We start from the raw sequence: 11,430 nt of genomic DNA, 5'->3' as shown, positions 1-11,430 counted from the left end.
TTTAATCTCATGATTATTTCCTGTGAATATATATATATATTCACAGTTATATATAACTACAGCTCTAGAGATCTTCTTTCCCAGTTTTCTTCCAAAGGTATTCCCCAAAGATTTTATTTCCTCAGGAGCACCCTTTCCACCTTTCCATGAGGCAAATGAAAATACTGTCATGAGGCCCCTACATCAGTCCTTAAAAGCCCCTCCACCTTCACTCCCCTACCCTTGACTTCTAGCTCCTGGCAATCATTATTCAAAAGTTCAATACAGTTACCCCCTGGTCTCCTAATGTTTCACCAAGCTATGAGGTTGTTTTTCAAATTGGTGTCCACTGCAATCCTACTCTAACCCCTGGGAAGCTACACTAACAGCTTGGACAGGACAGGGCTTTAAAGCCTGACATTTAAGGATTTCAATGCCAGTAGTAATAGTGAAGTAAAACAATCCAGAAGTGCTTATGGTAACAATTTTAAGTTTCCCTCAAAACTGCTCCAGAGTCAACAGCTGAACTGCAGCAATTTTAAAACTTTTGGGACTGTGACTCAGTGTGTACATATATCCATATAAGTATCTGAAACAAATGTTTCAACAAACACCACTTACCTGCTCTTCAAGGGGGCAGCGGCAGCAATGTTTTCTGCTCTGTTCATTCTACTTAATTTTTGCTAATGCTACTAGGTTGAGCTATATGAAACTGATATCTTTGTTGTCAAAATGGTCAAATATGGGCAATTTCATACATTTCAACTTGTGACACTAAAATAATTTCACAATATACTTAATGGGCTGTATCCCATAGTGTGAGAAAACATTGTTTAGGGGGTTATTGTTATTTTAAATGTTAAAATGGGTTTGAAATTCGGGTTTGTTTTTCACTTAATATGGCATGGACAGCTTTCCACGCAGGTACTTCACCTTTCTCAAAGGCTTCATGGAACCCACCACACAGGGGTACCCCGGCTTAGGTAACTGATCCCTGGTGAAGGCACTTAGATTTTTTCCAATTTCTTGCTGTTCCAAACCATGCCAAAGTGAACTTCCTTGTCATAAAGGTCCACGTGCTGGTGCTAGAAATTCTGTAGCATAGACTCATGGAGGCAGGATGGCAACACATTGTGATCTTAGTTGTGTCTCAAAGGCTTTGAAGAGGAGTTCCGCTCACTTTCTTCCCTTGTGTGCGCTTGGTGGAGAGCAAATGGTGCTGATGGAAGGGGCCCAGCCAGGCACCCGCTTCTGTCCAGCCCTCATCTGTCTACAACCTTCTTCTGCAAGATGGGGAGCTCCAGCTCACTCCAGACCTCTCCCTCTCTAGACAAACACCATGGAGGGACCCAGAAAAACAGTGCCCTTTCCTGTTGACCAGACCCGAGTTTAAATTGTTGCCCAAGCTCCTTAAACTCTGGGGACTCCACTATCACATCTACAAAAAGGAAATAAACCTCTCAGGGTTGCGGGGAGGATAAAGTAGAAAACGTGAATGCTTTACAAAATGACACAGAAGTTAGCCATTATCTTCATCTGATGCCTCACTGTTCTTTCCCAAGCATTAGAAAGAGCCCACTCTGCTGCCTACTCACATTTACCCTGTGGTGGCCTAGGGGAAGGGCTCAAGAAAAGACAATAAGGCTCACCCTTCTGTGTTTACAATCTGTCTAGTCCTCGGCCTCGGCTTCCTCACTTTTTCTGGACTTGAGCGCTAAGGTTAAGAACCAAACGCTTGCAGTCATTCATTCAACCACAAATATTTACTGAGCACCTACTGTATGTCAGTCACTATGTCAATCACGCTAAGCACCATGTGAGCTTCAATTTTCTTATCGGCAAAATGAAAATTATGCTTCTCAATAACGAAACAATGAGCATCTTGGGCGGGACAATTCTTTGTGCAAGTCTTTCCCCTGACCTCTAAACGACAGGGACTCTACCTTGTAATCGGTACAATTCAATGACGCCTCCACACATTTCCAAAGGGGCCCTAAAGGCCATTTTCACCCTGGGTGGAGAATCCCCGGGCTACCCTCTACGATTTCAGGAGCCAGGAAAAGTAGGGAAGCCCTGTAACTGGTAGATTTGGGATGATGTCGAGTCCCAAGATGAGCAGGATATGGACCATGCTTCCGGGGAACTGAGCCTCACAGTGGCCGCAGGGTGACGTCAACATCCTTGGGGCTCTTGGTTCTGGCTCCTAAGTCAGAACTCCTACTCCCTATATGCAGCCAAGATACAACCCAGGAATTTCAGGTTTCCGTTCCCAGCCGAGCCTGGGATCCTGGAAAGGAAAGAATGGCGATGCTCTAGTCACCCAAGCCCTCGGGATGCTAAGGGTTAACGCAGGTGGCCGCGCAGAATCCGCCAGCGCCGCTAGAGGGACCTTCCGTCGCAGCAAAGCCAGGCAGCTTCACAGTCACGTGGGAACGAGGGCGGGACTAAGCGCGGAGCCCACCAATAGGCTGTGCTGTCTGTGGGCGTGATAGCCAATAGGAGCAGGGAAAGGGGTCCCGGGATTACGAAGAAACGGCGGCCAGTAAGGGGCTACTGGGACATGGGGCTTCTGACGATTCTGAAGAAGATGAAGCAGAAAGAGCGGGAGCTGCGACTGCTCATGCTGTATCCTCCCCGATGCCGGAGCCGCAAGGGTAGCAGGGGGCCCCCGCCGGGTGGGCGGTGCCAGGCGCCCCCTACCGGCTGTGGGATGTGCTGCCGGCCGGCCCATACCAACTGCCCTTTGTGCGTCACGCTCGTGGGCCCTACCAAAGCTTTTGGCGGGTGGCCGGGAGGAGGCCGTACCACCGGCTCGGGGCGCGGGGGGGTCGAGAGGCTTCGTTCCTAAGGCCAAAGGTGTGGGCGTAAAGGCGCAGCGGCCGGACCAGATGTCCCAGTGTAGGGGGAGGTGGGGCCCGGAGGTGACTCGAACGTTACCACCCGTCGGTCTGGCCCGAGCGTGGGGCCGCTGTCCTCTCGGGCCCTGGGCGCCTCCTCTCCCTGTCGGAAGGTGCCCGGCCTCGGCCCCGCCCTCAAGGTCGGAATCCCGGGGGCGTGTGGGCCCCGCCCTTCACTCCTGGGAGAAGTGGGTGTGCAGTCCGCGGGTTGTGCAGCCCGTGGGTCCAACCGTGCGTCTCCTTACTGCTTCACGGCCAGTCGGTGTCCCAGCGGCTGACGGCTTGCAGGCCCGAGGGCCCCGCTGACCTTCTGCGTCCCATTAGCAGTCATCTGCACTCGTTCGCCCTCCTCTGTGCCAGGCCCGGGGGCACCCCTAGAAGAGAGAAGACACTTCTGTGCGCAGATAACTTAAAAATAAAATTTACATCATGTCTGTTTTGAAGAACTCTGAGAAAGGCACAGAGAATTCACTCATGCAGTAAACATTTATTGAGCGCCTACTGTGTGCTAGGCACTGTCCTGGGGGCTGGGGTAAAACAGCAAAACAAAAAAACCCGAACTTCACGGACATTCTAAGTAATGCTGAGGGGAGAAAGACCTTAACAAAATGAGTAAAATGCATAGCATGAACGGAGAATAATGCAGCTTAAATAAGGTGGTCAAAGAAGGCCACACTGAGAAAATAACAGTTGAATAAAGACAGGGAGGTGAGGGATGAACCATGTAGATACCTGGGGAAAATTATTTAAACAAAGGGAGCAGCAAGTGTAAGGGTCTCCAAGGAGGAACTCAGCTGGTGTGTTCAAAGGACTGTCAAGGAGGTCAGATGGAAGAGCCACCTCACGTGGGACCTTTTGGTTCTGGACTTTTCCTTGTTTTTCTTCTTTTAATTTATTTAATTTTCATTTTATATTGGAGTATAGTTGATTTACAATATTGTGTTTGTTGCAGGTGTACAGCAGAGTGACTCAGTTATACGTTTACATATGTCCATTCTTTTTCAGATTCTTTTCCCATAAAGGTTATTACAGAATACTGAGTAGTGTTCCCTGTGCCATACAGTCGGGGACTTTTCCTTAAATGAGAAGTGCAGAGAGGAGGTGAGATCTGGGACTAGTTAGGCCACTGCGGTAACACAGGTGAGATACTATGGGAGCTTGGATCACGATGGAAGCAGTGAGGTGATGGAAGTTGAGGGACGTCTTGATAGTAGGCCAGTAGGAATTGCTGCTGGATTGGACATGAGTGTGAGAAGGAGTGTAAAGTCAAGTGTGACTCCTAGGTTTCTGGCCTGAGCAATTAGAAGAATGAGGAACCACTTGTTGAGAGGTAGAAGGGGGCGGGGAACACATTCCGGGGGGAGGATGAGAGCTCAGCTTGCGCCATGTGAGATGCCTCTGAGACATCCTAGAAACGTCATCTAGGCAGCTGGATATAGGGACCAACGTCCAGGGGAGCAGCTGGGTGGGACGTGTGAATTTGGGAGTCATCAGCATAAAGATGGTATTTGAAGCCGTGATCCTGGATGAGATCACTGAGGGAGGGAGTGTGGACAGGGAAGAGAACCTAGGCTGCTCAGATCTAGAGGTCAGGGAGATGAGGAGGAATGACCAGGTAGGCCAGGGGAGACCCAGGCAAGGGCGTGGCCCGGAGTGGGGGGCGGGGCTGGGCTCTGTGAGCGCTGCTCATTGAGCAGGGGGAAGAAGGCTGAGGACTGCCCAGCCAGCTGAGAACAACATGGCGTCTCTAAGGACTGACGTTGGCCAGAGCAGTTTCGGGGAAGCAGTGGGAGCAAAAGGCTAACGGTTTCCAGAAAGAGAAGGAGGATAGAAATTGGAGAGGGTGAGTATGGACAACAGTTCTGAGATTTGCTATAAAGGGAAGGAAATAAAGGAAAAAGTCAGGGGGAGAGGGATCAAGAGAGGGTGTTGGGGCTTCCCTGGTGGCGCAGTGGTTGAGAGTCCGCCTGCCGATGCAGGGGACACGGGTTCGTACCCCGGTCCGGGAAGATCCCACATGCTGCGCAAAAAACAAAAAAAACAGAGAGGGTGTTGTTTGCTTCTTGTCAGCTGACGGAAGCATCCAGTGGAGAAGGAAGCATGGATGCTGGAGCTGCGGCGGGTGAGGGGGGACGATCAGCCGCCAATTATCAGGGACTACGGCTGGGTCTCCGGAGAGGTCCTCCCGCCCCCTCCCAGCTGCAGGCCCCCTTACGTGTTCGAAGGAAAGAGGAGGGTGGTTCTCTCCTGCTGCTGAACTTACCCATTTGTGCGCACGCTCAGCGGCAAAGGGTTTGGAATATTCGAAAAACAGAAAAGGCAAGGGTGGCTGCCCCCACATACTTTGTTTTGTTATTCCCTCTGCCTAGAACGCTCTTCCCCCAGTCCTTCAAAAAGCTGGCTTCTTGCAGTTTGGGCCTCAGCTCGAGACGGTCAGAGAGGCCTTCCCTGGTGCTGAGCTAAAGGAGGCTCCTCGATGGCCCTCTCCGAAAGCCTCTTCACTGCGCTGACACTCACCGGGCTCTGACAGCGCCTTCCTTCTCACTTGTGTGCCCCCGTGCCACTGTCCCGCCCTAGAGTGTAAGCTGCACAAGGTGGGGACTGTGGCTCCAGGCCGCCCGCAGCACCAGAGGTGTTCTGGCTCAGAGCAGGCCGCCAGTATATGTCGTGGGATGAATTAAGGAGCCTCTGGTCAGAAGATGATAAGGTGTTTCTTGACACTTTCACATGTATCGTGTGGGTCTGGCATGTATTCAACTTATTTTGATATGTGGTGGGAAATGATTTGTCCCCCAAGAGAGGGGCACTGTGACGATGTCACCAGGCTGCAGAGCATGGGGACTTCTCCTTAACCTGGTACACCCCAGTGGCCTGGACAATGCTGGCAAAACAACCATCCTCAAGAAGTTCAATGGGGAAGACATCGACACCATCTCCCCGACGCTGGGCTTCAACATCAAGACCCTGGAGCACCGAGGGTGAGCGGGGTCCCCGAGGGGGGGCCCGCCCAGAGCAGGGCAGGGAGGGCAGGCGAGGGGCCAGGCTGACCTCCAGCCACCCCCTCCCTGTCCAGATTCAAGCTGAACATCTGGGATGTGGGCGGCCAGAAGTCCCTGCGGTCCTACTGGCGGAACTACTTTGAGAGCACCGACGGCCTCATCTGGGTGGTGGACAGCGCCGACCGCCAGCGCATGCAGGACTGCCAGCGGGAGCTCCAGAACCTGTTGGTGGAGGAGGTGGGCAGGAGGCCTGGCTGAGCAGGGGAAGCGGGGCTTTCCCCCGTGTCCGGGCCCCAATACTTTGTGCGCATATGTGGATGTGTGCACGCCTTCCTCAGCAGATTCCCTGAGGGGGCCATGAACCCAGAGGGACACCTCAGGTGGGGTCTGTTCCTTCACTGAGCCCTCACCACGTGTCCAGCACCCTTGTGGAGGCAGAGACAACCTGTACACCTGGTCTAGGGAGGCCCACGGTGCCTTGAGCAGGACACTCTGTGGATGGAGACATTAGTTTACATCCCTGCGATGTCACTGCTTCACCACCCTGAGCTTCAGTTTCTGCACCTTGAATTGGGCTTCAGGGAGGATGACTTGAGGCCAGTGTGTGAAGCTTTGGGAAGCAGTGGAACCTGGCTCAGCAGTCGGACTCTTCGCTGTGTGACCTCAGGCAAGGCACTTAACTTCTCTGAATCTCCACTGCCTCATCTCTCAGATGGGCATTATAATTATGGCGATCTTAAAATTTATTGTCTGGGCCAAAATGCTCTTCTTTAAATAAAATTTTAGATCTACAGAAAAGTTACAATGATAGTAAAAAGATACCCCATATACCTTTCACCTCGCTTCTGTTAATGTGAACATCTTACAGAACTGCCATACAAATGGCAAAACTAAGAACTTAACATTGGTAAGTTACTATTAACTGAACTCCAGGTTTTATTTGGATTTCACCAGTTTTTCCACTAATGTCCTTTCTCTGTTCCAGGGTTTGAGCCAGGTTACTACACTTCATTTAGTTGAAAACCAGGACACTTTTGAGAGTAAAAGAGAGCTGTTAATAATTATGGAGGGACAACTGGCATAAACAGGGGTGTCGAGCAGGTCCAGTGAGACCCTGGCTGTTGAGTGCTCAGCCCTGGGCTGGCATGTCATGGCCCTTTTTAAGGGCCAGATCCACCATCCACATGGAGGAACTCCCAGTCACAAACACATATATGGAAATAACTGGAATCACAGGCAGAGAGTGAGGCCTGTCAGGGTAGTGGGACAGTTAGAGGGCTACATGAACTTGGAAGAGGGAAAGGTCATTTCCAACAGACCCCATAGCCTCTGGGACAGTCGCATTCCTTGTGCATGTCAGGTCATCAGATCGGAGCAGTCTAGAACTGGGGAGCATCTTACCCATCACCCCCTCCCCATTTATGGAAGAGGAATGTGAGGCATGGAGGAGAGAAGTGCCCACTGGGCTGGTGATTGGGCTGGAACCAGGGTCTCAGCCCAGCCCAGGGCTCCCTCCACCCCATAAATGGCTGGGCACGAAGGCCGTCTCCACACTACCCACCCCGCTTGTGCCTTCGCAACTACCACGGGACGTTGCCCTGAGCTTCCAGGTTGATCTCTGCCCCCAGGTGCTCTGGGTGATTCGTGCAGGGGCCAGGCTGCCCTCTGAGCCTCCGCCCCCTTGACCCCCTCTGTTTCTCTTCCCCAGCGCCTGGCTGGAGCGACCCTCCTCATCTTTGCCAACAAGCAGGACCTGCCCGGAGCACTGTCCTCTAATGATATCCGTGAGGTGAGTCCAGGCCTTGACGCAGGCTCACGGAGGAAAAGGGGCACGCATTTCTTTGTTAATTTATTTAAAAAACATGTATTAGCCCCTCCTGTGTGGCTGGACCTATTTGGGATACTGGAGATTCAGTGATTAATAGGATATAGTTGTGCCCCACAGCCTGGGGGAAGGCAGACCTGCAAATAGATTATTCCACAGGATAACAGTAGCCAACAAGCAGTGGGTGCTTTCTATGTGCCAGGCCCTTTGCATAGGTTAACTCATTCAATTCTCAAAGCAACCTCATGAGGTAGGAACTCTTATAATCATTCTACAGAGGGTGAAGCAGGCTTAGAGAGGTTAGGTAACTCACCCAAGGTCACACAGCCAGTAAGCAGAGAAGCCAGGATTTAAACACAGGCCTGTGTAACCCCAGGTTGCATCTTAACTCCTATTCTAGGGCTTGAACACCAGAATGAGAAAGAGTGGGGTTAGAATCTAGGTTCTGCCACTTACTAGCTGTGTGACCTTACACAGGTTGCTTAACCTCTCTGAGGTTTCCTCCTCAGTAAAATGGCCAACACATCCCTGGCTTATGGGGCTGTTGTAGGGCCCATAGCACAATGTCGGAAGCCCTTGTTGCCATCTTATTACTAAGGGGTAGTACTGGCGTGGCGGTGTACAGAGAGCCTGGGTGCCCTGGGGCCCTGACATCTTCACCAGGGGTCAAGGGAGGCTTCCCAAAGCAGGCCCTTGAGGGAGGCATGCATTTCCCCTGGGCCAGCAGAGGGCAGGGGCTGAGGGTGGGCAGGGCCTGTGGTTACTGGGGCCCACCATCACCTTCTACCCTCCCAGGCCCTGGAGCTGGACTCCATCCGTAGCCACCACTGGTGCATCCAGGGCTGCAGCGCTGTCACTGGGGAAAACCTGCTGCCCGGCATCGACTGGCTCCTGGATGACATCTCCAGCCGCATCTTCATGGCTGACTGAGGCGCTCCCAGCAGGCCCTCACCAGGCACCGTCCGTGGGGGGATGGGAGTCAGCCAGGCCAGCTAACACCCCCTGCCCACCCTGTAACCTGCTGCTACTGCTGCTGACTGCTGCGCTGTGGCCAGCCGGTTCCCATGGCAGGAGGGCTGCCGCCCTGGCTGTCACCCTGGCTCCTGACCCGGCCTGCTTGCAGCTGCTGTACCAAGAGGAGAGGGCTGGGGCTGGGAGGGCCTGCCTCTGCTGCTACCGAGGCTGTGAGCCTTGCCATTCGCTCAGCTGTGAGAATAAATTGTTCCTCGCTCCCATTCCTGGCTGAGTCATTTGTTGATTCAACAGCTCTAGAGACTGCCTAGAACCCACAGTCCAGTGGGGGACAGAAAGGGACAGATGATTTCAGTCAGAGGGTTAACTGTCGCTGTGTCAAAGGGATGGCAAAGAATTATAGAAGCACAGGACAGCGCTGTGTAATTGCATTTGGAAGAGTCCAGGTGGACTTGCCAGAGGTGGTGACATGAAAGCTGAGAGTTGGGACTTCCCTGGGTGGCGCAGTGGTTAAGACTCCACGCTCCCAATGCAGGGGGCCTGGGTTCTATCCCTGGTCCAGGAACTAGATCCCACGTGCATGCTGCAACTAAGGAGCCTGTGAGCCGCAACTAAGGAGACTGCCTGCTGCAACTAAGGAGCCCCCCGGTTGCAACTAAGACACGACGCAACCAAATTAATTAATTAATTATTTTAAAAAGCTGAGAGTGAAGGATGAGTAGAAGTTTTCTGGTGAGAGGATGGGAGGAAAGTTTACTAGAGCAACTGCTACCATCAGGGGGTATGAATTAGAAAAAGGAATGCACCGCCACATCAGGGCTCACAGCTTATTGACTGGAACGTGGGCTGAATTTCAGCTCCCAACTTCCCACTGCAGCCAGGAACCCATGTGCAGTAGACAACCTGCACAGCCCTGTGAGGCAGCATTGGTTCAAGTAGAGATAATTACAGGAAGAAAAAAAGAAAGCAGAGCAAGGGCTCTTGGGAAGCACAGAGGGGTAAGGTCTCCGGTAAAGGATGTGGACATCAAGCCAGGTTAGCTCACCAAGAGCGGAGCTGGGAAGGGGCCTTCCCTGAAGGCTAAAGGGCACTCTCTGAAGCTGGGAAAGAATGGGAACTGGTGCGGGGCGGGGATGCCAGGGCCTCCATCCAGGTGGCAAGATAGACGGATGTTTTCACAGGGCCCTCTGCTGTGGTCCTACCAGCGGGGCCTTACTCTGTAGGGTTCGGTTTGAAGCAGTCTCACTTGCCGTCACATTGAAGAACAGCCCCAAGCAGGACAGACTCTTAGTGTCCCCATCTGTATAAGAACTGAGCCTCCAGAAGTTTACGGGACTTACTCAAAGCCACCCAGCTAGGAAGCAGGGGGGCTGGGATTTGGACCCAGCATGCTTAGCCACTACACCCTACTAACCTGTTTTCTTTTTCTTTTTTTTTTTGAATTCGGGTATAGTTGCTTTTCAATGTTGTGTTAGTTTCTGCTGTACAGCAAAGTGAGTCAGCTATATGTATACACATATCCCCTCTTTTTTGGATTTCCTTCCCATTTAGGTCACAGAGCATTGAGGAGAGTTCCCTGTGCTATACAGCAGGTTCTCAGTAGTTAATCTATTTTATACATATTAGTGTATATATGTCAGTCGCAATCTTCCAATTCATCCCCACCCTTTTCCCCCTTGTGTCCATACGTTTGTTCTCTACGTCTGGGTCTCCATTTATGCCTTGCAAACTGGTTCATCTGTACCATTTCTCTAGATTCCACATATATGCGTTAATATATGATACTTGTTTTTCTCTTTCTGACTTACTTCACTCTGTATGACAGTCTCGAGGTCCATCCATGTCTCTACAAATGACTCAATTTCATTCCTTTTTATGGCTGAGTAATAGTCCATTGTATTCTGGCTTTGTTTCTCTGCTTGAAATTCAAGTGCCAGATAGAGGGAACCTAATGTGTTTATGAGGGAAGGTCAGTTTTCCCAAGGGAAAGGCGAGGAAGAGATACTGACTTACTCGTAGACTGCCACTGGGATCCCTCGTGGAAGAAGGGAAATGGATGTTGGGTGGACAACCTTAGAACATAAACTGTCCTTCAGTGTAGAAATTTAGAACCTCTTGCCTTGTCCTCTGTGCAAGACTGGCACTGTGGTCCCCAAGGTTCCATCCCTGCGGTGAGTGGACACCCAGTCTCCAGAGCCAAACCCTGGCTCTGCCACTCACTGATTGACGCTGAGCAAGTTGCTTAACCTGTCGGTGCCTCAGTTTCCCCATTTGGGTTAAAGATAGTGTCACCTACCTCCTAGGGTTGGGAGGAGGACCAAATGGGTGGGTTCCTTGTGTGTCATAAGCACTGTATGTCAGCTATAATTATCATTATTTGAACCAGTAGGATCCAATCAATGTGAACTCAGCCATCCACTGATCTGGGTTGACTCACTCATCTGGGCAAGGGAAGGGAGGGAATGATGGGCAAGAAGGGAACTTGGAGCCACAGCCCTGCTGAGAGAACTCTGAAGACCAGGAGCGGATGTCTAAAGGGGTCTCCAGAGGAGCCCTGGTGTGAGCTGTGGGAGGGGACACCACTCCATCCCAAACACCTCCTGCATGTACTCCCCTCTTTGCATGCTCCCAGGAGTCTGATTTGAGAGTTTGCTTTGTGTTTCTTTCTGCAGTTACAGCGCCCACTCATCTGAGGTCCAGTAACAAGAGTAGCCATGAGCGCTTCACCCATGGTACTGCATTCAAGCTTCGAAACCTG

At 51.6% G+C, this 11,430-nt stretch overlaps 1 protein-coding gene across 1 annotated transcript; it reads left to right on the top strand.

The window, feature by feature from the left end:
* The first annotated feature begins 2,444 nt into the window (after positions 1 to 2,444).
* On the top strand, positions 2,445 to 8,935 carry ARL2 (ADP ribosylation factor like GTPase 2). Its single transcript, XM_067748433.1, has 5 exons — positions 2,445 to 2,604; positions 5,744 to 5,854; positions 5,950 to 6,112; positions 7,584 to 7,664; positions 8,496 to 8,935. Exons 1-5 carry the CDS (start codon positions 2,540 to 2,542, stop codon positions 8,628 to 8,630), a joined length of 555 nt encoding a protein of 184 aa, XP_067604534.1. The 5' UTR covers positions 2,445 to 2,539; the 3' UTR covers positions 8,631 to 8,935.
* The last annotated feature ends 2,495 nt before the right edge of the window (positions 8,936 to 11,430 follow it).

Source organism: Pseudorca crassidens, chromosome 9, assembly GCF_039906515.1.
Source record: "Pseudorca crassidens isolate mPseCra1 chromosome 9, mPseCra1.hap1, whole genome shotgun sequence".
NCBI classification, from domain to species: domain Eukaryota; kingdom Metazoa; phylum Chordata; class Mammalia; order Artiodactyla; family Delphinidae; genus Pseudorca; species Pseudorca crassidens.
Note: the sequence above shows the minus strand (reverse complement) of the source record. Positions and strands in the feature narration are given on the sequence as shown.

Coding starts and splice junctions, on each gene's coding strand:
- ARL2 (XM_067748433.1), top strand. CDS start 2,540: ATGGGGCTTCTGACGATTCTGAAGAAGATGAAGCAGAAAGAGCGGGAG. Junction 6,113..7,583: donor AGAACCTGTTGGTGGAGGAG/GTGGGCAGGAGG, acceptor TCTCTTCCCCAG/CGCCTGGCTGGAGCGACCCT. Junction 7,665..8,495: donor CCTCTAATGATATCCGTGAG/GTGAGTCCAGGC, acceptor CTACCCTCCCAG/GCCCTGGAGCTGGACTCCAT.